General features: G+C 60.3%; 2 protein-coding genes across 4 annotated transcripts; one reads left to right on the plus strand and one right to left on the minus strand.

The window, feature by feature from the left end:
* Positions 1–1,900: 1,900 nt before the first annotated feature.
* Positions 1,901–12,261, minus strand: LOC102930625 (actin-related protein 2-B). Its single transcript, XM_027818579.3, has 9 exons — positions 12,006–12,261; positions 6,625–6,735; positions 6,223–6,438; positions 5,805–5,877; positions 5,173–5,309; positions 4,279–4,428; positions 3,893–4,038; positions 3,352–3,484; positions 1,901–2,966 (listed from the first exon to the last, which is right to left on the minus strand). The coding sequence occupies exons 1-9, from the start codon at positions 12,051–12,053 to the stop codon at positions 2,796–2,798; spliced, it is 1,185 nt and encodes a 394-aa protein (XP_027674380.1). The 5' UTR covers positions 12,054–12,261; the 3' UTR covers positions 1,901–2,795.
* Positions 10,087–23,233, plus strand: PELI3 (pellino E3 ubiquitin protein ligase family member 3). Of its 3 annotated transcripts, none has more exons than XM_043551722.1 (7): positions 10,087–10,101; positions 18,622–18,774; positions 19,537–19,666; positions 19,983–20,084; positions 20,638–20,835; positions 21,504–21,692; positions 22,256–23,223. In XM_043551722.1, the coding sequence occupies exons 2-7, from the start codon at positions 18,623–18,625 to the stop codon at positions 22,925–22,927; spliced, it is 1,443 nt and encodes a 480-aa protein (XP_043407657.1). In that variant the 5' UTR covers positions 10,087–10,101; position 18,622; the 3' UTR covers positions 22,928–23,223. The 3 variants fall into 3 exon arrangements, with proteins under 3 accessions (XP_043407657.1, XP_037760804.1, XP_043407656.1); XM_037904876.2 differs by lacking the exon at positions 10,087–10,101 and adding an exon at positions 14,661–14,911 and having other exon boundaries at positions 22,329–23,233; XM_043551721.1 differs by lacking the exon at positions 10,087–10,101 and adding an exon at positions 14,667–14,911.
* Positions 23,234–24,066: the final 833 nt, after the last annotated feature.

The raw sequence follows: 24,066 nt of genomic DNA on the forward strand, positions 1-24,066 counted from the left end.
GCGTGTGGGAACCAGGAGGGGAGAGGGGGGCGGCCGGCCGTGGGGCCTTTCCCCGCTAGGGGGCGCCAGCTCTGCTCCCCTCCAGCCCCAGCTGGGGGCAATGGCTGGCTCAGGGAAGTGGGGAATGGGACACAGGGCTCCCCCCGCAGGCACACGGGCTCCGATCCGGCGCCCGTTCAGGGCCCCTCCGAGAGGTGAGTTTTCTGACTCAGCCTGGTCCCTGTTGGGGCAGGAGCCCCCACCCCATAGGTAGTAAGTAACCACACCCCGTGCCAGCGGCCCCACAGGGATCCCCACGGCGGGGGTGAGGGTACCCCAGGCATACGCTATGGGAGCTCTTCCGCCCCCTTTCCCCTCGTTCTAATCAACGCCCCCCCGCCCCCCCCCCCCCCCCCCCCCCCCCCCCCCGGTTTCTGCTTGGTTGTTTTAAGAGACTGCAAGAAACACTGGCTTGTGGCTGATGGAGCTGGGCCCCCCTGGATCTGCTTGGGGCTGGGGGAGACACTGACCCCTAGACCCCGCCAGGTATTCACCCCCCACCCTCCGATCAGACCGATGAACCCATCCCGCCCCCACCCCCCTCCCCTTCCGGCTGCAATGGGCCCATTCAGCCGGGTATCCCTGTGGGAAGGGAGGGATGGGGGTCAGGGAGCCAGCCCCTCCCTCGTTTTCATCCCCTTTCTGGACTCTCTCAGGCGGGGGGGAAGGCTCTGTACCGGGGGAGGGGGGCTGATTCTACCCTGGGTCCTGGTTGCAGGCTCGGGTGGGCGGGGAGAGGAGCTCCCCAGTTAAGGGGCCTCTAGGCTGGGATATAGGGATCCTAGCGCAGTGATGTGGGTTGAGCACCACCTGGTGGCAATGGGAGGAACTGAGAGCCAGGGCTCCTGGCTTAGCTCTGAGAGGAGAGTGGTCTCTAACGGTCAGAGCATGGGCGATGCTGGCAAACTTTGCACGCAGTGAGTGACTCGATTTACCCCAGGCCAGGCAGGGAAATGCACGTGTGAATCACTCCCATGTAGTTAGTCTTGAAGACCTGTGCTGCCCCCTGGCGGCCTGGGGCTGACATGGCCCAAGCCCTATGGTCTGTAAGGGCAGGCAGAATTCCTAGTTAGCAACAAGGATTATTCTTGGCATTTGTCCCGATGGCCTTGCCCCCCCAGGACCTCACAGCCCCTGACAGACCCCAGGGCTCTGAGCCACAGCGCCAGCTGTGGGGGACGGGACAGGTAATGTTGATATTGGCCCTTTACACAAAGGGCCACAGTGGGGGCTGGGTGAGTATCCCCCACTCCCTTCCCCTAGCTGGGGATAGACCCCAGGAGTCCTTGCTCCCAGCTCCTGTGCTCTAACCAACAGACCCCACCCAGAGCTGGGGATAGACTCCAGGAGTCTATTTACCCACATGCCATTCCCACCTTCATCACAGCGGCCCTGTGTGTAGTGCAGGGCTGGGGAGAGCTGAGGTCCCGTGGGCCGGGAAACAATCATGGCGGGCTCAGAGTTCCAGACCTGGACATGGTCTCGTGCCCCACGCCTGGCAGCCCTAGGGACTGTGTCGTCACAGCTCCCCCCAGCCCAGAGCATCTCCCGTTACGTGTATGGAAGGAGCAGGGGAGCCACCCCAAGGCCTGACTCCTGCCTTTAAGGATGGGGGCAGATCCCCCAGGGAGGCCAGATTCAGCGCTCACGGTTACATGGCTGCTTGGCCCCACTAGGAGCTGGGCTGGGACCCCCCTCCAAGTCAATCCACTCACAGGACACAGAACAGGGACCAGCACCCCATAGAGGGGAAAGGCCCCATATCTCACTCCCCTGAGCCAGCCTGTGGTTGAACCAGAGCTGGGACATACACTTCTTCTCAGCCCTCCCTCCCCAGCAGAGACAGGAGACAGAGAGACACTAAGAAGCAAAAACAATTTAAAAATCAGGGTAAAAAACCCATTTACAGGTTTCTGTGTGTGCGGGGGTGATTTTCCTCCACCATGTTCAATACAGAGACTGCGTCGCTTGGGAATCCTGCCCCAGGCCCAGCAAACACTCCCCCATGTCTGCACCCCAGCATTGCAGTGTGGAGAGAGGGGGGCATGGAAAGAAGGTCCCCTACCCCACCAATGCAATCAGGCTCCTGCAAAGCTTGTTAATAACCCTTTAAGGCCAGCCATGTGCTTGGGAAAGGGTGGGGCTAGTTGGGGCCCCACCCCAATCCAGTTTGTTGTGTCATTGATCCCTTTATTCCTCCCCTCAAATTTCCTCCCCAATGCCCCCTTATTTGCTTCCCAAGGGCCAATCCCACAGGGATGGGGGGCCCCAGCTAGCCCCTCCCTCTGGTCCCTACAGCACATTCCCCACGGTGTTAGCCAGACTTGGGGATGGGGGACTCCCCAGCCTCATTGACCCCTCCCCAGCAGGGGCATCTCCCTGAGATCCAGCCCGAAACAGCCTTGTCTGAACCCCACCCGCTCCTGCCTCTAGCAGGCTGCTGCAGGGGCCCACTTGGCCCCTAGGAGGAAGGGAGACATCACTGATGTGGCCAGGGCAGAGCCCAGGGATTGGGATGGAGAGTGCCCTGGGCCTATGAGAGAGGCACACCCTCCCTCTCCCCACCCCACCCAGACGCAACCCCCTGGCACTATGATTATTCTCCCCCACCCCCAGAAAAAAGGTTCCCAAAAGAAGCCCTGTGATTGGTCAGCCTGCGAGAAAGGCAGAATCAAGGCGATACTGACAGGGAGGAAAGGGTTAATGAAGAGATGGGGCAGCTGAGCTAGTGGGGAGGGGGTGAGACAGGGGTGTCCCTATCTCACAGTGACCCCCAGCTTCTCCAGGATGCGGGTCCCCTTTTCCAGGTACTCGGCTCGCTGCAGCCAGAAGGTATCCTTGTCCTTCATGATGTCGGCCAACACGGCACCCCCCAGGAACACCATGTGCTTCCGCCGAGGTGGGTCCTCGATCCGGATCTTGAATTTCTGCAGGGGGAGACAAGACCATTTATTAAAAACGGGATCCCCAGGATTCAAACCCTCAGCCAGGAGAAGAGGCTCCGCCCCCTCGGCTATGGGACTAGTGTGACTGGTCTCAGTCACAGGGTCAATGGGATCAGGATTTCACCCCTGGATTTTAAGGTCAGAAGGCCTGTTCTGAACCCCTGCATCACCCCTGGGCAAATCCCCCTCACATGGCAGGGGCCTCCTTGGCCCCACCCGCAGGTCAGCTGCAATGGATTGTGGGTGGCACTCAGGAGCTGAGCTGGCCTGTCCCACCCAGGGAGGGGACTGTAGGCCCCAGGCCCATTGCAACGGAACTAGGGTCCAGTGGGGAAGTGCCCATGCACCCCACATGGTGCCCACTCACCGACAGCTTCTCCACGTCGCCCTTGAGCACCCGCTCCAGGTAGAGCTGTTTGATCTCACGCTCCAGCCGAGAGGGCAGGCCCGGGTACATGGTGGAGCCACCTGACAGCACAATGTGCTTGTAGAACTCTGCCCTGGGGAGAGGGATGGAGTGAGACAGACAACACCCCATTGGAGGGGTCCTCGGGGCTCAGCCCCACTGCACCCCTAGGATCCCCACTCACTCTCCCAACCCCCCAGCTCCCCACTCAACCCCCAAACAACTTCCCTCAGGATCCCCCCAAACAGGCTTACCCCAATGATTGCCTCCACTCACCTCTCAACACCCTAGGATCTCCCCAGCAACCCCCCTCCAATCGGCCCCCTGGAATCCACCAACAACCTCCCAATCCCCAATAATTCCATCACCTCCCCTACTAGTTCTCACACACACAAAAAATCCCCACCAATGGTCTTGCCTCCTAGGCCTGCAGGCACCCCCTGCCTGCAGCCCAGTGTCAGGAGAGGGGGCTCCAGGCTCCACCTCCCACCCCGTTGCTCACCTGGTGTCGATATCAGCTGCCTGGATGGTGTTGAAGAGCAGCTCAGCCACACCCACACCCTCCACATTGATGAGGTGGGGCTGGAATAGGGCCTCGGGCGCCTCAAACCGCTCACCCCCCACCTTGATCACACGCCCATCGGGCAGCTGTGGGGAGCAGACGGAGAGGCTGTCAGCAACACTGCCTGAGTCTGCAGAGAGCCTGAGTCTGCAGAGAGCCTGAGCTGATTGCTCCAAGGCGGAGAATCACCCCAGGCATCCTAATGGGGTGTTAACTCCCAGCCTCACTGTGCTAAGGTCCCCACCATCCCGGCAAGGGTCTCTCAATGGGGCAGGAGTGACCCACCCATCCACCAAGCAGAGACACACCCCCAGCCGCTCCCTCACCATGTAGGACTCCACCAGCACTGTGGTCTCCTGAGCCAGCTTCTGCTCCTGCTCAATGTTGTACCCCACGTAGCAGAGCTTCTCCTTCATCATCCGCACCGTCTCGAAATCCGCAGAGTGGTTAAAGGCGTAACCCCGCAGCAACAGGAGCTGCCAGGAGGGGGAGACAGAGTCATGGGGGGAACCTGCAGTACCAGCAGCTGCCAGGAGGGGGAGACTATAATAACAGGAGCTGCTGGGGCCCCTCCCATAGAGGTCCCACCCCTCCCTCTGGCCTCCTGTGAGGTTCTGGGGAAGGCATGGGTACGATCTAGGCACTCCAAGTGGGAGCAGGAACTGGCTGCCTGGCTCCTTCCCACGCGGGACGCTCCCTTCGAGGTGCAGCCTTTCGCCTGCCCGACGCCCTGTTCGCCCCCCCCAGTGGGCGGAGAGTCCGAAGGCCGGTGGCAAAGGAGGAGGCTGGATGGTTATAAAGGGGAAGATCTGAGCTCTTGGGAGGTTTGGGCCATTTTCGACAGAGTAGCCTTGAGGCAGGGGCCCTGCCTGAGCCCAGCTGGGTGGAGGCCTCCCCAGGGAAGGGGAGCTAGCGGCAGGCACTGCAGGCAGGAGGTCGGGGCTGCAGGATCTGAGCTCGTTCTGCTGCATGGGATGAGGTCAAAGGGCAGCAGGTGAGTCGCGGGGCGGGGTCCGGGTGCGATATCTGCTTCACAGCTGCCGCGGGGCTCCTGGGGGAGCCGAGCTGGACCCAGAAAGCTCACACCTCGGGACAGGGGCTGGACCCCATTTAGGTTCCGGGAGGCTTAAGACATCCGGGGACGCCGGGGCGTGAATTCCCCTCACAGCAGTCCGACGGGCGGCTAGCAAATCTATGACGCACCCTCACCCGGCTCTCACCTTGATGAGGTAGCGGGTGATGTCCCGTCCCGCGATGTCCAACCGCCGAGTGAGGTGGGGCAGGGAGAAGCCCTCGTAGACAGGGCAGATGTGGGTCACACCGTCCCCAGAATCCACCACCACCCCAGTCAGCAGGCCTGAAATGGGAGGGGGAGGTTACTGTGCTGAGAGGCAATACGCCCATCTACCCTGGTATCCCACCTCCAAAGGCACCAGGACTGGCCACGTCAGGAAAGGTGACAATGGCCCCTTTGTGGCGAAACAGGAAATAACATGCTCAGAGGGGACATCTCCCCTGCCCATCCTCCCAAAGCAGGGCTCCCCTGGTCATTCCCTGCACTTCCCTCCCCAAACCCTGCTCCCTTCTCAGCCTCCAGGACATCCAGTGGCAGTGAGTTCCCCAGGCCAGCGCCCTGGGTGACCGGTTCACTCACCTGCCATACAGCAGGATAGACTTCACCATGGTAACACGTTCCCCTGCATTCCCTCTACTGCCCCTGACTCTGCCCTCGCCTCTCCTCCCTCCAGACCTCTCGCACCCTCCCCCTCTGGCCCTCCCATACCTCACCTGCTCCGCCCCTTCCATCCCCCTTCAGGCCCCCACCCCCGCTCCGGCCCCAGCGCCCCCTCACCCTGGGCGTAGAGAGTCAGCACGGCCTGGATGGCGATATACACGCCTTCGAACTGGTACGTCTCGAACATCACCTGGGGGGAGAGAAAAAACCATGGGCACAGCCCCGCCGCTGCGCTTCAGCTCCAACCTCCTGCCCCTGCTATCCCAGCCCTGGGCTCCCCCCCCAGGCCCGATGTCCCTCAAGCTCTGCCAGTGCCCCTCAATCCTGCCTCACAGCCGCCCCCCCCCCCCCCCCCGGGCTGTGCTGATGCCCCTCAATCCCGCCCTGCAGCCCCCTCCCTGGGCTGTGCTGATGCCCCTCAATCCCGCCCCGCAGTCCCCTCCCCCGCCAGGCTGTGCTGATGCCCCTCAATCCCGCCCCGCAGCCCCCTCCCCCTCCCGTGCTGATGCCCCTCAGTCCCACAGCCCAGCCTGACCTCGATGATCTTCTCGCGGTTCTTGGTGGGGTTCATGGGGGGCTCGGTGAGCAGGATCTTACAGCTGCGGGGGTCGACGTTGAGTTTCTCGGGCCCGAAGGTGTAGTCCCACAGGTACTTCATGTCGTCCCAGTTGCGCACGATGCCGTTCTCCATGGGGTAGTTCACCTCCAGCATGGAGCGCAGCTCGCTGGCCTCATCCCCTACCATCAGGTCCTGGGGCGGCGGTGGGGAGGGAGGAGATTTGAGACACCAGCACTTTGGCTAAGCCACCACGGGAGGCCAGGGCCCCTCTGCCCCAGATCCCTAAGGAGCCCCTCCCCCCAAGGGAAAGCTCCCCTTCAAAGCCCCCCTCCCCTTACCTGACCCCTGTGGGACATGCCCCCCCTGCCAGAGCCTGACCTTGATCTCGATGTTGCCCACGCGAGCGGTGGAGCGGATGATGGGGCGCCCGACCAGTGCGGGGAAGATGTGCTCAGGGAAGTTGGAGCCGGCAAAGCCGCACTTAACGAACTGGGGAGACAGAGAGAGGGAAATGAACCAGGTGACAACCCCTCCGAGTCTCCACCCACCCAGCCACACAGGATCTCCCCAAGCTGGGGGGAGATCTGCCCCATTCCTCCCTCCAGCTGGCTTAGGGGCACCGGGGAGACATGCTGGGGCCACTTGGCTACTCCTGTTACCCTCACAACACCTAGAGGGACCCAGTTACCTTTGTTCTGAGGTGGGGGGGAGCAGAAGGATACCAGGCTGGGTGGTCACTGGAAGTATCACCCTTTAAATCCCTACAGAATTTCTCCCCTCAGCCCCAAATCCTCTTGGCCCAGCCCTGAGCCACAGACACCCCTGCCCCGGGGGGGGGGGGGGGAAGGAGCCAAACTGCTGCAAAGAACTGTGTCCAATGCCCCCTGGGCTGGCCTGACCCTCCCTATCTGCACACCAAGCGCTAGCAGGAGGTGCTACATGTATACAGGGTCACAAGCCCCACCTCCCTCCCCAGCCATGGAGGGAAGTAGCCCTGGGTGCAGAGTCTAGAGGAAGTGACACTTCTGCTTTTGTAGACACTCACGACTCCCTCGTTCCCCGCCTCTCCTCTCCACTCCCCCGCCATGGAAAGGGAGAGGCTCCATCAGTACCCTCATGCAGCGAGATGTGGACACCCTGCTATTAGGAATATTAGGGTAGTGCCTAGAGGCCCTGTAAAGCAGCGGTTCTCAACCAGGGGTCCAGGGCCCCCTGGAGGGCTGTGAGCAGGTTTCAGGGGGTCTGCCAAGCAGAGCCAGCATTAGACTCGCTAGGGCCCAGGGCAGAAAGCCGAAGCCCTGCTGCATGGGACTGCAGCCTGGGGCCCTGAGCCCCACCACCTGGGGCTGAAGCCAAAATCTGAGCAACTTAGTTTCGTGGTGCCCCCTGTGGAGTGGAGCCCCAGGCAATTGCCCTGCTTGCTACCCCTTAATACCAGCCCTGCAGAAAACCAGTTGTTGTGGTCCAGGAGCGCCGTGGAGCTTTTATAGCATGTTGGGGGGCCTCCGAAAGAAACATGTTGAGAACCCCTGCTGTAACGGACTAAGATAATATCCCTTTATATAGTGTGTGAGTCCTTTAGGGGTGCTCACCGTGTTCTATGCTTTAGAAGTCAGAGCAGCAGTATGAGAGCAGGGCCCCCATTATGCCAGGCACTACCTAGACATACAGTGAGAGACAGTCCCTGCCCGGAAGAGCTCCGTCTGAACAGAGAAGGGGTGGGAGGGGAAACTGAGGCCCAATGACGGGAAAGGTCCCACCCAAGGTCACACAGGAAGATGGTGGCATAGCTACAAGTCCCAGTCCCACCCCCACTCAACCATGCTGTTTAATTTTGTTCCTATCTGTGGATGACCTCATTACCCATCGCAGTGCCCTGCCCCCTCTCCAAGCCTGGCCTCCTGAACACCCAATGACAGCGAGCTCTGCAAGTTAATTAAGAGTTTGTGTAAAAGTACTGGGCCTGATCCTCTCACCTGCTCCCAGGGGATTGGGCCCATTACTCCCCCTGAGCAGTGTAAGTTTCACCCAAGGCTCCTTGGCTCCCAGATTAGGCAAGAGTGTCCCCCTAGGCCTTCCTCACTCCCATTAACCTGTGGAACCCTCTGCCACTGGACACAGCTTGCAGGTTAATTCTGTCTCATGTTGAACAGCAGGCCCGGGCAATCATAGCAAAAGCACTGGCAGACTGGCCCTGCCTGCTGTGGGAGAGTGAACCCTGCAGCGAGCAAGCGGATGTGGAGAAAGAGGAAATGCAAGAGCTGAGCCTGCTTCTGCTACCACGACACATGCACTCACCCCAGCAGAGAGGCACCCGCAGACCCAGCCTGCTGGAGACAGGCACATCCCCTCTGGCTCTATCGCTCCTAGCAGCACCCTGCATTTCTGGGCAGACTCCGCGAGGCCAAAGCCTCTAGAGCAACAGCCCTTAAAGAGAAATCTCATTTCTGATTCCTTTTACAGGAACTTTCCTGGCGTCCCCTCTGCAAAGCGGGTTTTGCTTCATGTTTCATTTACAAATTACCTTCCGCTTTGGCATAATGCAGGCCTGTGTCCCCTTTAACCCCCAACTCAGCAAGTGTGGGCGGGGCTGCCATCGTGCCAGGCACTGCACAGACCCTGACCAAGATCAGGGCCCTATCGTGCCAGGCGCTGCACAGAGCCCCCTCCCCCCGGGCTGAATTGGGACCCCTTGCCTTGGGTGCTGCACGGAGCTGAGATCGGGGCCCTGGTGAGAACAGCCAGGTTGTAGACACTTCCGACTGACGCCTGGATAGATCCAACGAGCAGTGCCAGAGTTCCCTGCCAAACACACAGCATAGCTGCTAACCTGCAGAACTCACATGGCAATTGCCAGACTGGCTCAGAGCCAAGGCCCCTCTCGCCCGGAATACTGTCTCTGACAGTGACCACTGCCTGGGGAATTTGTCAGTGGAAGGTGTAAGACTCCTGCAGTAGGCAATGGGGAATAATCCTCCACACATTAGCCTCCCCCTGCTCTCTCACTAATGGGTAGAGATTGGCTCAACCCCTGGAGCTTGAGGTTTCATCCCCCTGCCAGGATTTGTGTCAGCGTCAACAATTCCAACTCTGCAGATTCTGCTTCTCCACAAAAATGAGCAATCCCTTCTTGGACTTTGCTGAGTTTTCAGCCTCAACAATGACAGGTTTCAGAGTAGCAGCCGTGTTAGTCTGTATTCGCAAAAAGAAAAGGAGTACTTGTGGCACCTTAGAGACTAACCAATTTATTTGAGCATAAGCTTTCGTGAGCTACAGCTCACTTCATCGGATGCTGTAGCTCACAAAAGCTTATGGTCAGATAAATTGGTTAGTCTCTAAGGTGCCACAAGTACTCCTTTTCTTTTTGCCTCAACAATGTCCTGTGGCAGTGAGTCCCACAGGCTAAATACATCTTGCGTGAACCAGCATTGCCTTCTCTCAGCCTTGACCTCATGGCAAAGCTCGCCAATGAAGCAGGTTAAAAAGAGTTTGTCGCTTGGAAATATTGAAGAAAAGACTCTTACAATGTTCGCTTTAATGTATATCACACACTGAGGCTTCTTTACAGATAGAGGAGTGCCTGTGGAAGTGGGGGTCTGCCCCAGAGAGGTGATGAAAGGGTTAATGTGGGCCTGAGAGCCCAATTAACACAGCTGGCTGCACCTGGAAGGTGGGCCAGGCCTCAGTGAAGATGAAGCTCAGCTGGGGAGGAGCTGGATGGAGCTATAAAAAGAGAAGGGGGTGGACTAAAAGAAGGGGGAAGAAGCATCCTGGTGAGGGGAAGGGGAGAGCAGCGCAGCGCAGCGCAGCCTGCCCGCCCGCCCGCCCGCCCGCCCGCCCGCCCTAAGTAGCATGGTAAGGCTCTGATTGCAGGTAGGGGTGCCTGGAAGGCACCAGATTGAAGCAAGCTCCTTTGCCTGACCTGACCCGACCCAAGGATAGGGCCCAGATCTCTGGGAGAAACCCTGGGAGCTTGTTACACAACCCAGAGGGAAGCTGGGGATGAGGCCTGAAGAAAGGACAGAGACCAGGGAGACAGTGACAAAGCATCTGATGGCACAGAGCTTGGCTGCGTGTGCTAGGGGCCTTAGACTGAACCCAGCATAGAGGGTAGGCCTGGACCCTCCCCCAACCAGCCTCTGGGAGAGGTAGTGTGAGGCGTCTGAGAAGGGTGACTGAAAGAGAGGCTGGTGTGAAGGGCTGTAGGGATCACAGGGCCTGGAGTTGAGTACCAAAGATCCAGTGTAAGGAGGGGGACTACTGTTAGTTTAGCTTCTGGTAGCCAAAAGGGGTAGAAGTGAGGTGTGAGCCAGCTGAGTGGTGAGAAGAGGAACTCCACCACGGTTGGTGTGACCAAGGGCAGGGGAAGTAGTGAGGAAACAGCTGTTACCCCTCCATTCTCCACAAGGGAGAGCACGAGGGTGAGCCCATTCTTCTACAGGATTGGAAGGGAGCTCCTTGGCTAGCAAGTCCATCACTGCCCCCCCCCCCCCACCAGCATCCATCGGGGGGGGGGGCTGTTCCAGATCCTCCTGCCTCTGAGGGGCACAACCCTTCTTCTCACTTCTAGCCTCAGCTGATCCCTGGCCAGTTTAACCCCATTTGTTCTTGTGTCCACTTAAACTTCAATAGCTCTTCTCCCTCAGGGGTTCTCCCCCATGTATTTAGAGGGAGGAACCAGACCCCTTCTCTAGCCAGGCTGAAGAGACTCCGCTCTTCCAGGCTCCTCCCCTAAGATCGGCTCTCCATTCCTCTGATCAGCCTAGGAGCCAGCTTCTCTGTTGAAGGGGGTGACCAGAACTGCACCCAGCATTCCTGATGTGCTCTTACCAATGCCTTGTCTAATAGTCTTCATGCTCCCCCGCTCTCTAATGGAGGTGCCTTACTTATACTGGATATATAAAGTTCCCCCTACACAACACAATTCAGCAGAGGGGATGAGTCAGGGTGGGGTGACAGCTGAGATTCCTGGGTTCTATTCTTGGCTCTGCCACTGAGCTGCTGTGTGACCTCCAGCAAGTCCCTTTTCCTGCCTCAGTTTCTCTTCCCACCCTCTGTCTATTTAGATGGCGAGCTCTGCAGGGCAAGGACTGTCTCTCACTGGGTGGCTGGGCAGCACTGGGCACAAGGGGGCTCTAACCTGGCTCAATGGGTCTGGCACGACAAGGGCCCTTGACTTGAGGCTGGGAGTGGAGCTTCCACCGTAATGCAAAGAAGAAACAGAAATGGACTTTTCTCAGAATGGAAAAATGGCCCCGGTGCCAGCGGCCGAGGCTGCCCCTGGGCCTCCCCGGGCTGCCCCGCTCTCTGCGGGGAGCTGGGCCCCGTGTATGAGCCAGGGCAAGCAGGAAGCGCCAACGCCGAGACGCTGGAGGAGTCGCTGGGCCCCTTCCCCACCCAGGCCAGCGGAACTGCCGGCCAAGCCGGAACAGGGGCAGCCACCGCCCGCACAGTTACCCCGCCTGCTCCTCCACCTGCCTCACTGGCGAGCGGGAACCCAGCACCGCACCCCGGGGAGCGGGGCGAGGCTCTTCCGGCGGCTGCAGAACCCTTTAAGCCGACTGCTTCTTGCCGGGGCCAGTGGGAAGGCCCGATCCGCCCTGCTCCTCCCGGGGCCCGATCCCCCGAACCCCGCTGAAACCACCGCGCTGGCGGCGAGGCTGGGCCGGGTCTCGGTCCCGAGCCCCGGCTCGCCGCCGCCCTTGCCCCCAGCCGCCGCCCCTGCGCAGGGGTGGGGCCAGCCGGGGCTGCACACTCACCCCCGTGCCATTGTCGCACACCACCACCCTGCGGCCCTGGCTGTCCATGGGGGCTCCGCCTCTCGCTGCCCTGCGCCGTCTGAGCCACGGAACCCCGGCCCCAGCCCAGTGACCCGGCTCCCAGCGCAGGAAACCAGCCCCGCTGATGTAACGTCCTGGGCTGGGACCGCGTCGGGGGCGTGGTGCGCCTGTGGGCCACGTGCTGCTGCCCCCTGCTGGGCACAATCCGAAAAGGGGGTGGGGCGGGGGGTCCCCGCTGCCTCTGCCCCCGCGGGAAAAGCTGCCTTCGGTCATCGCCTTGCTGGTCGAGCAGGGGCGGGCAAACTTTTTGGCCTGAGGGCCGCATCGGGTTTCTGAATTGTATGGAGGGCCGGTTAGGGGAGGCTGCCTGCCCAAACAGCCAGGCGTGGCCCGGTCCCCGCCCCCTATCCGACCCCCCCACCGCTTCTCGCCCCCTGACGGCCCCATAAGGACCCCTGCCCCATCCACACACCCCCTGCTCTCGGGCCCCTGACCGCCCCCGGAGCCCCATCCAACCCTCCCTCTCCTTCCTGACTGGCCCCCCTACCCCATCCAACCACCCCTTCTCCCTGACCGTCCCCGGACCCCCTAACTGCCCGCCACCACCCCATCCAACCCTCCCTCTCCTTCCTGACTGCCTCCCTGGGACCCCCGCCCCCATTCAACCCCCCTGTTCCCCGCCCTCTGACCGCTCCAACCCCTATCCACGCCCCGACCACCCCCGGAGCCGCCTTGCCCTCTATCCAGCCCCCGCTCCCTGCCCCCTTACCGCACAGCACAGAGCACCGGGTCAGGCCGGGCCGCCCAGAGCATTGCGCGGTGAGGTGAGGCTGTGGGGGAGGGGGGACAGCAGGTGAGGGGCCAGGGACTAGCCTCCAGGGCCAGGAACTCAGGGGCCGGGCAGGACGGTCCCGTGGGCCAGATGTGGCCCACGGGCGTAGTTTGCCAACCTCTGTGTTAGAGCCACACACACAGCAAGAGTCCGGGGACAGCTGGCAGGTCATGACAGCGGTCTGCGTCTTGGGGCACAGTGGATGTCACTGGGTCAAGGGGGAGAGGTCATACTGTCTGGATTGCCCCCATTACTGCAGGGGCTCAGCACCTCTCTAGTCCCCCTTCCCCACAGGAGGCAGGGCAGCGCTGTGATCCCTACTGTAGAGGCCTGGCCCATGTCAGCTGGCTTGGATTAATGGGGCTCTGGTTGCAGGGCTGTAGAATTGCTGTGTAAACATTCAGGTTTGGGCTGGAGCCCAAGCTCTGGGACCCCAGGAGGGGGGAGGCTCCCCTGGCTCCAGCTGGAGCCAGAATGTCTGCACGGCAAGTTTAGGGCCCTGCAGCCTGTGGGAGTCTACTTGCTGTGTAGACATCCCCTCGGTGCTCTGGATTCCTAGCGGTTAAGGCCAGAAGGGACCATAGATCATCCAGCCTGATCTCCTGTCTAGCACAGGCCTGACCGTCTCACCCCATTCCCCCTCAATTGAGCCCCAAGACTTTAGTTAAACCAAAGCATTTCAGTCTCCAGAGACTGACTTGTTGTGAGCCCCAGGCAGAGAACGGGGGAGGGGCCCCCAATGCCCGCGGGTCCTGCAGTGGCAAGGAATTGCTGAGGTGAGCTGTGCCCAGGGGATCCCAGTAGGTGACCCACGCCCCATGCTGCAGGGTGTGTGTGTGTGTGAAAACCCCTAAGGTCCCTGCCAATCTGACCTGGGGGAAATTCCTTCCCAGCCCGGTGATCAGCTGGACCCTGAGCATCCGGGCAGCAGGCACTAGCCTGGCAGCTAGAGGAAAGATTCTGTGAACAGGCTCAGAGCCCAGCACCCTCCTTTCCGCACCCTCCTTCTGGTGTCCAGTCTCCAGCTGTGGCCGAGCCCTGATGCTTCAGAGGAAGATGGGGGGAGGAGGGGAACCAACCATTCAACCAACCCAGAATAGATCTGGCCCATTGTGCATCAGCCAGAAAAGTGACTTGGCCAAGGGGACACCAGGGGAGGCTGGTGGGGAAGGGAAGTGAACCCAGGCTTGTCCCCTGGCCCCTGAACCAGCCTTCACCGTCCTCCTCCTAATGGACAAAGAAGGATACAGGAGGCCAAGGAAATTTGGAGGCACAATCAAGAGTTTGCAGAGGCCACTGGCCCCTCAATGTGTCCCCAGGCCCCAGAGTGGAGATAGGGCAGAAACCCAGCTCGAAGTTGGAGGGGAGTTCCTAGTGTGTGGGGGAGGGTCCATCTCCCCCTCTCTCCCCATGAGCATCACTGCTCATCAAGTAGGGGGGACCAACGCACAGACTCTCCTGCCCCCCAACCCAGTGGAAGCGCCCTGCCCCCACTCCAGCTCTGCTTCCCCCCATCCAGCTCCGATCAGCTCAGTCCCCTAATTCAGCTTCAGTCCCCTCAATACAGCTCCACCCCCCACCCAGCTTCCCTCCTCCCAATCAGCTCAGCCCCCCAATCCAACTCTAATCCAGCTTCAGTGCCCCCATCCAGCTCTGCTTCCCCCCGATCAGCTCAGCCCCCCGCTCCGGCTCCAATCCCTCCCCCCCCACACTTCTAGCCTTTTCCATCCCTTCTCGCACCTGCATAGTCATAAAAGCGCCTCGCCCCATCCCCCCACGAGTGACGCAGCGGCTGCGGGCAGGGGGTGCACGCGTGGCTGGGGGGATCCCTGCCTGCGATGGGGTGGGGGGGAGGCGGGGGCAGGGCAGGGAGGGGCGGGGGTGGCCGTGGTGGTCTCGGGGCCGCCCCCGCTCACACCCCGCCCCGGGGGGAGGGCAGTTCCGCTCCAGCACTGCCGGCGGAGACAGCAGCAATGCGGGGCTATTCATCCTGGCCGCGCGACGCAGGCGGCTGCTGAGCCAGGCTGCGGGGGAGCTGGGGCCGCGCCGAGGGGTAAGCGGCGGGTCGGGGCTGCTGGGGATTACGTGGGGGGAGACAGAAGCAGAGGGGCGGCTGGAGATGGGAACCTCAGTGTCAGCCAGGGGCATCTCCTCTGTCCTTCCCTCCGCAGCTTTGCAACCATCCCTCCCTCCCCAGTCCTGTAACCATCCCTCCTTCCACAGCCTGTAACCATCCCTCTCTCCCTCCCCAGCCTGTAACCATCCCTCCCTCCCCAGTCCTGTAACCATCCCTCCTTCCCCAGCCTGTAACAATCCCTCCCTCCACAGCCTTGTAACCATCCCTCCCTCCCCAGTCCTGTAACCATCCCTCCTTCCACAGCTTGTAACCATCCCTCTATCCCTCCCTCCCCAGCCCTGTAACCATCCCTCCCTCCACAGCCTTGTAACCATCCCTCCCTCCCCAGTCCTGTAACCATCCCTCCTTCCACAGCCTGTAACCATCCCTCCGTCCACAGCCCTGTAACCATCCCTCTATCCTTCCCTCCCCAGCCCTGTAACCATCCCTCCCTCCACAGCCCTGTAACCATCCCTCCATCCCTCCCTCCCCAGCCTGTAACCATCCCTCCCTCCCCAGCCTGTAACCATCCGTCTATCCCTCCCTCCCCAGTCCTGTAACCATCCCTCCCTTCACAGCCTGTAACAATCCCTCCCTCCACAGCCCTGTAACCATCCCTCCATCCACAGCCCTATAAGCATCCCTACATCCCGCCCTCCCCAGCCCTGTAACCATCCCTCCCTCCCCAGCCATCTATCTAGCTATCCCCTTACACTCCATCTGTTTTTCTTTCTTCTTGAGATCTGATTGCACCATCAGTTCCCCTCCTTGTCTCACTCACACACGGGTTTGTTGCCTGCCCTGGAGGAAAGGGGGTTGTTTCTTTTGCACAATGGTGTGTTAGATCCAAACCAAAGGGTCAGATAGGGACACCTCCACAGCTTACACCCCTTCCCGCCTCCCAGCAGTCCCCAGTCACTGAATCCCCAGCCCCTGATCCCCGCCCCCCCATCTCACCCCTGACACACACACCCATCTGTGACTTGGGGACCAAAATCCTCTCTGCGCACCCACACCAGGGCTGCTCTCTGTGTCTGGCTGGAGGAGGTGCGGGGATCACCTGGCTCCCAGGCAATTGCTGCCAGCCCCTGCAGCAGCCACCGCCCCCTCGCTGCCTGTGTGTGTTTGGGGAGCTGGTTGTGTTGCTGGGGGGTGGTGCCTAGGAGGGGAGCCCATTGCTCTCCTCCATGTGGTTTGTGTTGGTGGGAAGGGAAGTGCCTGTTCACCCCACTCCTGTGTGTGCTGGGAGGGAGTTGTGGTGGCATTGTGTTGGAAGGGGATTCCCTGCCATTTGTATGTGTTTGGGAGTTGTGTTGGGTGGGAGGGCAGCCCTTGCCCCCTTTGTGTGTGTGTGTGTGTGTTGGGAGGAGGTGGTGTGGGGGTGGGTGGGAAGGAGAGCCCCTGCCCTGCCAGTTTGTGTTTGGGGAAAGGGGGTTGTGTTGTCCTTGTGCATGTGTGGGAAGCCCCTTGCAGCCCGGTGTGTGTGTTGGGATAGGGTTGTGTTGTTGTTGAGTTAGAATGTCTCTCGATGTGATGACACCAGGAATTGTTGTGTTATGTTGTTTTGGTGAGGGTTGTTTGGCTTCTTGCTTTTCAAAGGGGTGTGACGAAGGATGTTTATCCTGTGTGTGTGTGTGTGTGTAAGGGATGGGTATGTCTGGTGTTGGGGGTGGTGTTGCGAAGTGTGTCTATGTCTGCCGTTTCAGGTGTATGGTGTCAGGGGTATGCGTCTGCGTCATTTCAGGTGTGTCTGTGTGTAGTGATGGGGTGTCTGTGCATGGTGATGGAGTGTCTGTGTGTGATGCTGAGAGTGTCTGTGGGGTGACGGGGGTGTCTGTGTGTCGTGTCAGGTGTGTGTGTGGATGGTTGATGTTACAGTTGGGATATCAGAAAACAGACGTTTCCTTCCCCCATACAGATATGTACAGACTGAAGAAACCAGTCTGTAAATTCTCGCCTTCCCTCCCAGCCAGTGGGTCTCTCCTGTCCCTGGGCTGGGTGGGATGATGGTTGGGAGGCACTCCATTGTGGTACCCGATGAGTCCCCCAGCTACCCACATCCCAGGGAACCCCACAGACCAGCGATCCCTCCTGCGTCCTATGCTGCTCTGGGAGGATGGGAAAACTGGCTATCCTTGTCCCTTCCCCAGGTTCCCCTGCCTGGCTTATGCTTCACTGCCTGGCACAGCTGGCCTTGTGTGGCATGGATCCCATTGCAGGGGAAGGCCGGAGGGCCAGCATCTGGGGGCTGCACGGGCCTCTGCAGATGGGCAACCCATGGCAATCCATAGGGCCAACTCAGAGCAGGGGGGGTTTTGCCTTCAGGATCAGCTGGTGAGGGGGAATAGGTTGTGGGGTCTTTCCATTCTAGGGGGCTGGCTCTGACCCTGCCTGAGTGAGGGGGGACCGACTGAAGGAAAAGTGTTTTCCTGGTAACAAGAGGGGCATTAAAGATCTAAAATGTCACTGTGGTGACAGGGATTCCAGTTCAGGAATGTTGCCATGGAAACAATAGGGTTGTTATGGTCTGGAGCGTCACCATGGTGACAAGTGGATGTCAGAAATCAGGGGTGTTCCCATGGTAACATTGGGTTGGGAGAGCTCAGGAGTGTTGCCATGGTGACAAGAGGTTAAGTGTTAGGGGCATTGTCATGGCAATGTCAGGGTGGGGAGCTGGGCCCAGTGATGGAGAAGGGAGGGGGCAGAGTCCTGGGCTGCCCAGCTTTCTGTGTTCCTGTTGGACATAGGGGAGGTGGGAGGAGAAAGGGGTGGGGAGGTTAACACTTTACCTACCATGTGGCTGGGACCCACTTCCTCCTCCTCACCCCCAGCCCCCCAGACACACACCATCCACCCATCCAAATACAGCGGATAATCAGCTGAACATGAGCTCCCAGTGCAACGCTGTGTTCAGAAGAGCTAAGGTGATCCTGGGGTGTGTAAACAGGGCAGTGTGAAATAGGAGAAGGGAGGTTCTGTTACCTCCGGGTGTGGTGCTGGTGCGGCTGCTGCTGGAATCCGGCATCCAGTTCTGGTGCCCACAATGCAAGAGGGATGCTGATAAATTGGAGAGGGCTCAGAGAAGAGCCACCAGAAGGAATAAAGGGCTGGAAAACATGCCTCGTAGTGAGCGGCTCCAGAAGCTGAATCTGTTTCGCTTAACAAAGAGAAGGTTAAGGGGTGACTTGACCCCAGTCTAGAAGTACCTAGGTGGGGAACAGCAATGTGATAATAGAGAGCTCTTCAGCCTAGCAGCCAAAAATCTAACAAGAACCAAGGGCTGGAAGTTGAAGCTAGACAAATTCAGAACAGAAATAAAGTGCAGATTTTTAACAGGTTTCAGAGTAACAGCCGTCTTAGTCTGTATTCCCAAAAAGAAAAGGAGTACTTGTGGCACCTTAGAAACTAACCAATTTATTTGAGCATAAGCTTTCGTGAGCTACAGCTCACTTCATCGGATGCATCCGATGGTGCCACAAGTACTCCTTTTCTTTTTGCAGATTTTTAACAATGAAGGTAATTAACAATTGGAACAACAATTAGATGGGGGTAGAGGGGGATGGATGAACAGAAAGATAGATAGAGAGATAGGATCTAAGCCCTGGGTTGCATTAATTTCCCCTTCACCCCCTCTTCTCTTTTTGTAGGATGGTGCTGGAGGGCAGCCCCGAGGCCGTCAGCTCCCAGTCTCTGGACCTGCGGCGATCCTGCCCCAAGGGCTCCCGGATCTTCCCCTCTGCTGGAGAGGGCTCCCTGCTGAACAAAGAGGCTGTGAAGTATGGAGAGCTCATTGTGCTGGGGTGAGTGGGGACTAGGGACGAGGTCTGAGGGGGGGAGCCCTGGGGATATGCAGGTTGGTTTGTTAGTCTAGAGTCTCTAGGAGCATTGGGGCTGTGAAGGCCAGCTTGTTGAAGCATCTCCAGGGTGCTCGGTGTGCACACTGGTTTGTTATTGTAGGGTCTCTTGGGGATGCTGGGGCTGGTTTATTAGGGAGGGATGAGGCGAACAAGAGCCCTCCCTGGTAACACAGATCCAGCTGCAGTGGGCACCTTGCCTGGACAGGACTCAGGATACCTAAGTTCTATTCCCAGGTCTGCCACTGACCTTCGGCAATCCCATCCCCTTTTGGAGCCTCAGTTTCCCTCCCACTCCTTGGCTATTCAGACTGTGAGCTCTTTGGGGCAGAGACTCTCCCTCACCGTGTCTGTGCAACACCCAGCTCCATGTGTGCTTGGTGATGCTGGGACTGCTGCCTTCCTTAGAAGCACTGTTTAACCCTTTGTATGCTGCTAAGGTGCCAGCCGGGGAGTAGGCAGGGCTGGGCTCCCAGACCCATTCCGGGCTATCCCAGAATTCTTTGCTCATTGGCGTTGCTGTGCTGGCCCCGGGGGAGGGATTCGGCACTGCCATGACACCTGGTTTTTCTTGCTTGTGTTGCCATCCTGAGCCTAGAGTCGAGTGTCTGGCAGGGTGGGGGCTGGGCCTTGTGCTGGCTCAGGAGGGGAGGGTGGTGCCGGGGGGGAACAGTGTCCGTATGGGACTAACCTCCCCCCACCCCACAGATACAATGGCTCCCTGGCCAGTGGGGACAAGGGCCGACGCCGCAGCCGCATCGCACTCTTCAAGAGGCCGAAGGCCAATGGGGTGAAGCCGGACGTGATACACCACATCTCCACCCCCCTTGTGTCCAAGGTGAGCCATGCCCCTGCACCCACTGCCCCATGGCCATGGCTTCCAGCAGGCTCCCAGGCAGTGCTGCTGCCTGCTTTGACCACCAAGGGGAGATACGGCATAAAGACACAGCACTGGGGGGCGCCAGCTCTGATCCGGCCCCAGGGCCGGGGGTACTGGCTGCCTCGGGGGTGGGGGAGAGGGAGAGAAGGAATGGGATACGGGCCCTTTATCCTCTAGGGGGCGCCAGATCTGATCTGGCTTGTGGGGACAGGGAGTGGGGTATGGGAGTGGTGCTGGGGCCATCTGGCTCAGGTCATGCTCTCTGCTCTCCCAGGCACTCAGTAACAAGGGCCAGCACAGCATCTCCTACACGCTGTCCCGCAGCCACTCGGTAATTGTGGAATATACGCATGACTGTGATACCGACATGTTCCAGGTACCGCACCGCAGCAACCCACAATACACTGTGGATTCCACCCATCCCCCCCGACACACAATGGCCAGTTGCCCATGACATCTTAGCTCAGCCACTGCCCCTTCCACCACTGCTTGACCCAGGCTAGGGTCAGGGTGCCCCCTTGTGGCAACAGCAGGCAGTACAGGCTGGGGGTCAAGGCTTGGCTAGAGCCTCCCCTTTGTGCCCATCGGAGCCCTTGTCTGGCCCTTTTGAGCCAGACACTGACCCTATGGATCCCATTTTGCCTCCATGAAGCCTCCATCTGCAGTTCTCACTCACATCCTGTCCTAGACTGTTGGCCATTATTGCTGTGCAGCCCCCATGCCCCACCCCAGAGGTGGCTGCATCTCAGTGTGGGTGAGGGATCTCTGTATAAACAGGCCCCACACCATACTCCAGAGGTGTCTGCATGTCAGTATTGCCTGAGGGATCCCTATATAAACAGCCCCCACATCCCACCCCAGAAGGTAGCTGCCTCTCAGCTTGGAGGGGGCAGGAGGAAGCTGGTCACTCAGAACTAGTGTCTGTACAGATTGGCCGTTCCACGGAGAACATGATTGACTTTGTGGTGACGGACACGGCGCCTGGGGGCAGCTGCGCCAGTGAGGGGCAGTCGGCCCAAAGCACCATCTCCCGCTATGCCTGCCGCATCATTTGTGAGCGCAGCCCTCCCTACACCGCCCGGATCTACGCCGCAGGCTTCGACTCCTCGCGCAACATCTTCCTTGGAGTGAGTGAGTCCTGACAGTGCTGAGAGGGGACCTCCCCTCTCAGGGGCGCTGGCTGCAATCCGGTCCCAGACCAGGGGCACTGCCTGGCTCAAGGGTCAGGGAATGGGACACAGGGCCTTTCCCTCTAGGTCGTGCTTCAATCCAACCCCAGGGCAGCTGGTCCTTGGGACACTTGTTCAGGGAAGCAGGTGCCTGAGGTCCCTGCCCTCAGTGGTTGTGAACCCAAAGGGAATCCTGGAGGGGGAGCAGGAGCCATGGGTCATCACTGGGCAGGGTTCTGGTACAGGCTGGTGCCCTGTGGCTGAGGGATCTGGGGATCTTCTCCTGGGTGTGATGGGAGTCCAAACATGGGGGACAGCAAGGTTCAAGCCCTGGGGAATGAACTGTAAGGGGCACCTTTGCCCTGGATCACTGGGAATAATGCAGGGGGTTGGGACCCATGGGTAGCAGGGTGACTGGGCCCTGGTGAAGGTACTGGGAGCCTCTGGGTCCTGGAGGGTGATAGGTGCGTGTGTTGGGCATGGAGGAGGATGGGGCAGATGTCCCTCTTGGGGAGGGAACAAGGAGCTGGGTCCAGATGCAGGGATTCAGGGGAGGAGCTGTAAGGAGCCCTCCCCCACCCCCCCGCCCATGCATTGCCATGACCCCTGACTGCTCTCATTGGCAGGAGAGGGCAGCCAAGTGGAGGACGCCGGACGGGCTGATGGATGGGTTGACGACCAATGGGGTGCTGGTGATGCACCCCACAGGGGGCTTCAGTGAGGACTCGGCACCTGGCGTGTGGCGCGAGATCTCTGTGTGCGGGAATGTGTATGCCCTGCGCGACAGTCGTTCCGCGCAGCAGCGGGGCAAACTGGTACGTGGGGCCCACGTCATCCCTCCTGGGGGTCCCCCATTCCCTGCACTGCCCCAGGGAGCGCCAACCTGTACCGTGGCAAGCTGGTACGTGGGGCCCCCAATACCCTCCTGGGGGGCCCTGTTCACTGCCATAGGAGGGCTCCTGCTCCACCCCTCCAGGGGGTTCCTCCTGCCCAGGGGGTGCCCCAACACCCAGCTAGGAGGTTACAGGGACATGACTATAGATCTGGCAGCGGGGAGGCCTGGCCCACATGGTGGTCATAGGGGGAACCTCCCCCCTGCCAATCCAGAAAGGACTCAGTGCCCAGAGGGGTGCCCTGGTTTGGAACAAACCCCCAACCCTTTGGCCTGGTGCTCTTGCCCTCTCAGGAGCAACCCTCCCAGCCCCATGTGTCATGCCCCCTGGTCCCTAGCCTGAGCCCTCTCCCCCACACACTCCCAGTCTGGTGATCCTTCCCCCAACGCCCCTCCAACTTGACCCCCCCCACACCTGTCTGGAGCACATATCTCCCTCCCTTGGTCCGTCCTCTCCAGCCTGACTTCCCCCTTTCCCCTCCCCAGCCCCAACCCCCCTCCCTTGGAACTGATGCTCTGACACGCCCGGCTCCCCGCCTCCGACTCCCATGTCCTGCAGGTGCAGACCGAGTCCAACGTGTTGCAGGACGGCTCGCTCATCGACCTGTGCGGGGCCACGCTGCTGTGGCGGACCACAGCGGGGCTGCTGCTGACACCCACCCTCAAGCAGCTGGAGGCGCTGCGCCAGGAGACGAATGCCGCCCGCCCCCAGTGCCCTGTGGGCTTCAACACGCTGGCCTTCCCCAGCCTGGCCCAGCGCGGCGTGGTGGACAAACAGCAGCCCTGGGTCTATGTCAACTGCGGCCACGTCCACGGCTACCACAACTGGGGCTTCCGCAAGGAGAAGGGGGGGCTGGAGCGGGAGTGCCCCATGTGCCGTCGAGCCGGACCCTACGTGCCGCTCTGGCTGGGCTGCGAGGCTGGGTTGTACCTGGACACAGGCCGGCCCACCCACGCCTTCTGCCCCTGCGGCCACGTCTGTTCCCAGAAGACTGTGCAGTACTGGGCCCAGATCCCGCTGCCCCACGGCACCCATGCCTTCCATGCCGCCTGCCCCTTCTGTGGCACCTGGCTCACAGGCGAGCGGGGATTTGTGCGCCTTATCTTCCAGGGCCCCATGGACTGAGCCCGGGGACTCAGCAGGGGGACATGGACTGAGCAGATGGGGTGGGGCGGGGCCCGGGGACTCAGCAGGGGCGGGGCCCATGGACTGAGCCTGGGGTACCTGGCAGGGGCCGTGGACTGAATGGGGGGCCAGGCAGGAGTGTAAATGGAGGAGGAGCCTGTGGCCGAAGCGTGCATTTGCGTGTGGTGGGGTGAAGCCTGTGGCCTGAGCGGGGGGATATGGCATGGCTCTGTGGACAGAGTGGTAGGTGGGGCAGGAGCGCGGGGGTGCCCATGGACTGAGTGTGAGTGACCAATAAAACAGCAAAAAACCTGGGGGGGAAGCTATCTACAGAGACTAAACTGGGGCGTGTCCGTGTGTCTGTTACTGCCTGCCCCCAGATGGACATTTGGACCCAACTGCCCTTTCCTGCTGTGCAGGTTCCCGTCTCCCCCCCATCCAGCCCAGTATCCATCCCAGCCCCAGCATGGGCCAGGGTGTGCCCCCTGCAGGCTGTTATCCCAGCCAATGCCCCCTGCTGCAGGAAGTCCCACAGGTGAGGAGAAATGGGGGCAGTGACTGGCGCCAGGAACAGGTGCCCCAGCACCTTAGGGTCCCTAAGTCTAGTGCCCAAGGGTCCTGAGACACAGGCTGGGGCAGCAGTGTCAGCCCAGCTCCTGTTAGCGAATTTGGCTCACGTGGGCAGCCCACTAGATGCAGCTGTCCTAGCAAGGACCCAGGAGTCCTGGAGGAAACCAGCTGGCCGGGTGCTCCCTGCAGGACACGGGCTGAGGACTAAGGAAGCCCTGGGTGTATAACCAGTGGGGAGAGGGAGGTCCCCTCTGCATACTGCGGTAAGGAGACTGCACCCAGTTGTGGGTCATGGCGGGTCAGAGAGGAGCCATGAGAACAAGGCCAGTCTGGACACCCCGAGACTCAGGGAGCCCCTTGGAAGAGCTCCTCTGAAGGAGGATCCCAAAGGGGCTCAATCCCAGTCACTCTGCCCCTCCCCTTCTGGGAGCAGCGGGTTCCTCCATCCCACAGACAAAGGCTGAGCCAGACTCCAGGGCCGGGAGCTGACGCTGGTCACATTTGGCCTGGAACGGAGGGGCGGAGGGGGAAGAGCTGACTCTCCATCACTTTGGGGCTGGGGGGCATTGCCAGGCTGGGTGATGCAGGGGTCAGAGCAGTT

This window comes from Chelonia mydas, chromosome 7, assembly GCF_015237465.2.
Source record: "Chelonia mydas isolate rCheMyd1 chromosome 7, rCheMyd1.pri.v2, whole genome shotgun sequence".
In the NCBI taxonomy this organism is placed as follows: domain Eukaryota; kingdom Metazoa; phylum Chordata; order Testudines; family Cheloniidae; genus Chelonia; species Chelonia mydas.

Excerpts from the sequence above, each read along its gene's own strand:
- LOC102930625 (XM_027818579.3), bottom strand. The coding sequence starts at position 12,053 with ATGGACAGCCAGGGCCGCAGGGTGGTGGTGTGCGACAATGGCACGGGG. Across the intron at positions 5,310-5,804 it reads GCTGACTCTCTACGCCCAGG|GCCTGCTGACTGGGGTGGTG; the intron begins GTGAGGGGGCGC and ends CTCCCATTTCAG. Across the intron at positions 3,485-3,892 it reads GCAGCTGATATCGACACCAG|GGCAGAGTTCTACAAGCACA; the intron begins GTGAGCAACGGG and ends CCCTCTCCCCAG.
- PELI3 (XM_043551722.1), top strand. The coding sequence starts at position 18,623 with ATGGTGCTGGAGGGCAGCCCCGAGGCCGTCAGCTCCCAGTCTCTGGAC. Across the intron at positions 19,667-19,982 it reads CCACCCCCCTTGTGTCCAAG|GCACTCAGTAACAAGGGCCA; the intron begins GTGAGCCATGCC and ends CTGCTCTCCCAG. Across the intron at positions 20,836-21,503 it reads CGCGCAACATCTTCCTTGGA|GAGAGGGCAGCCAAGTGGAG; the intron begins GTGAGTGAGTCC and ends TCTCATTGGCAG.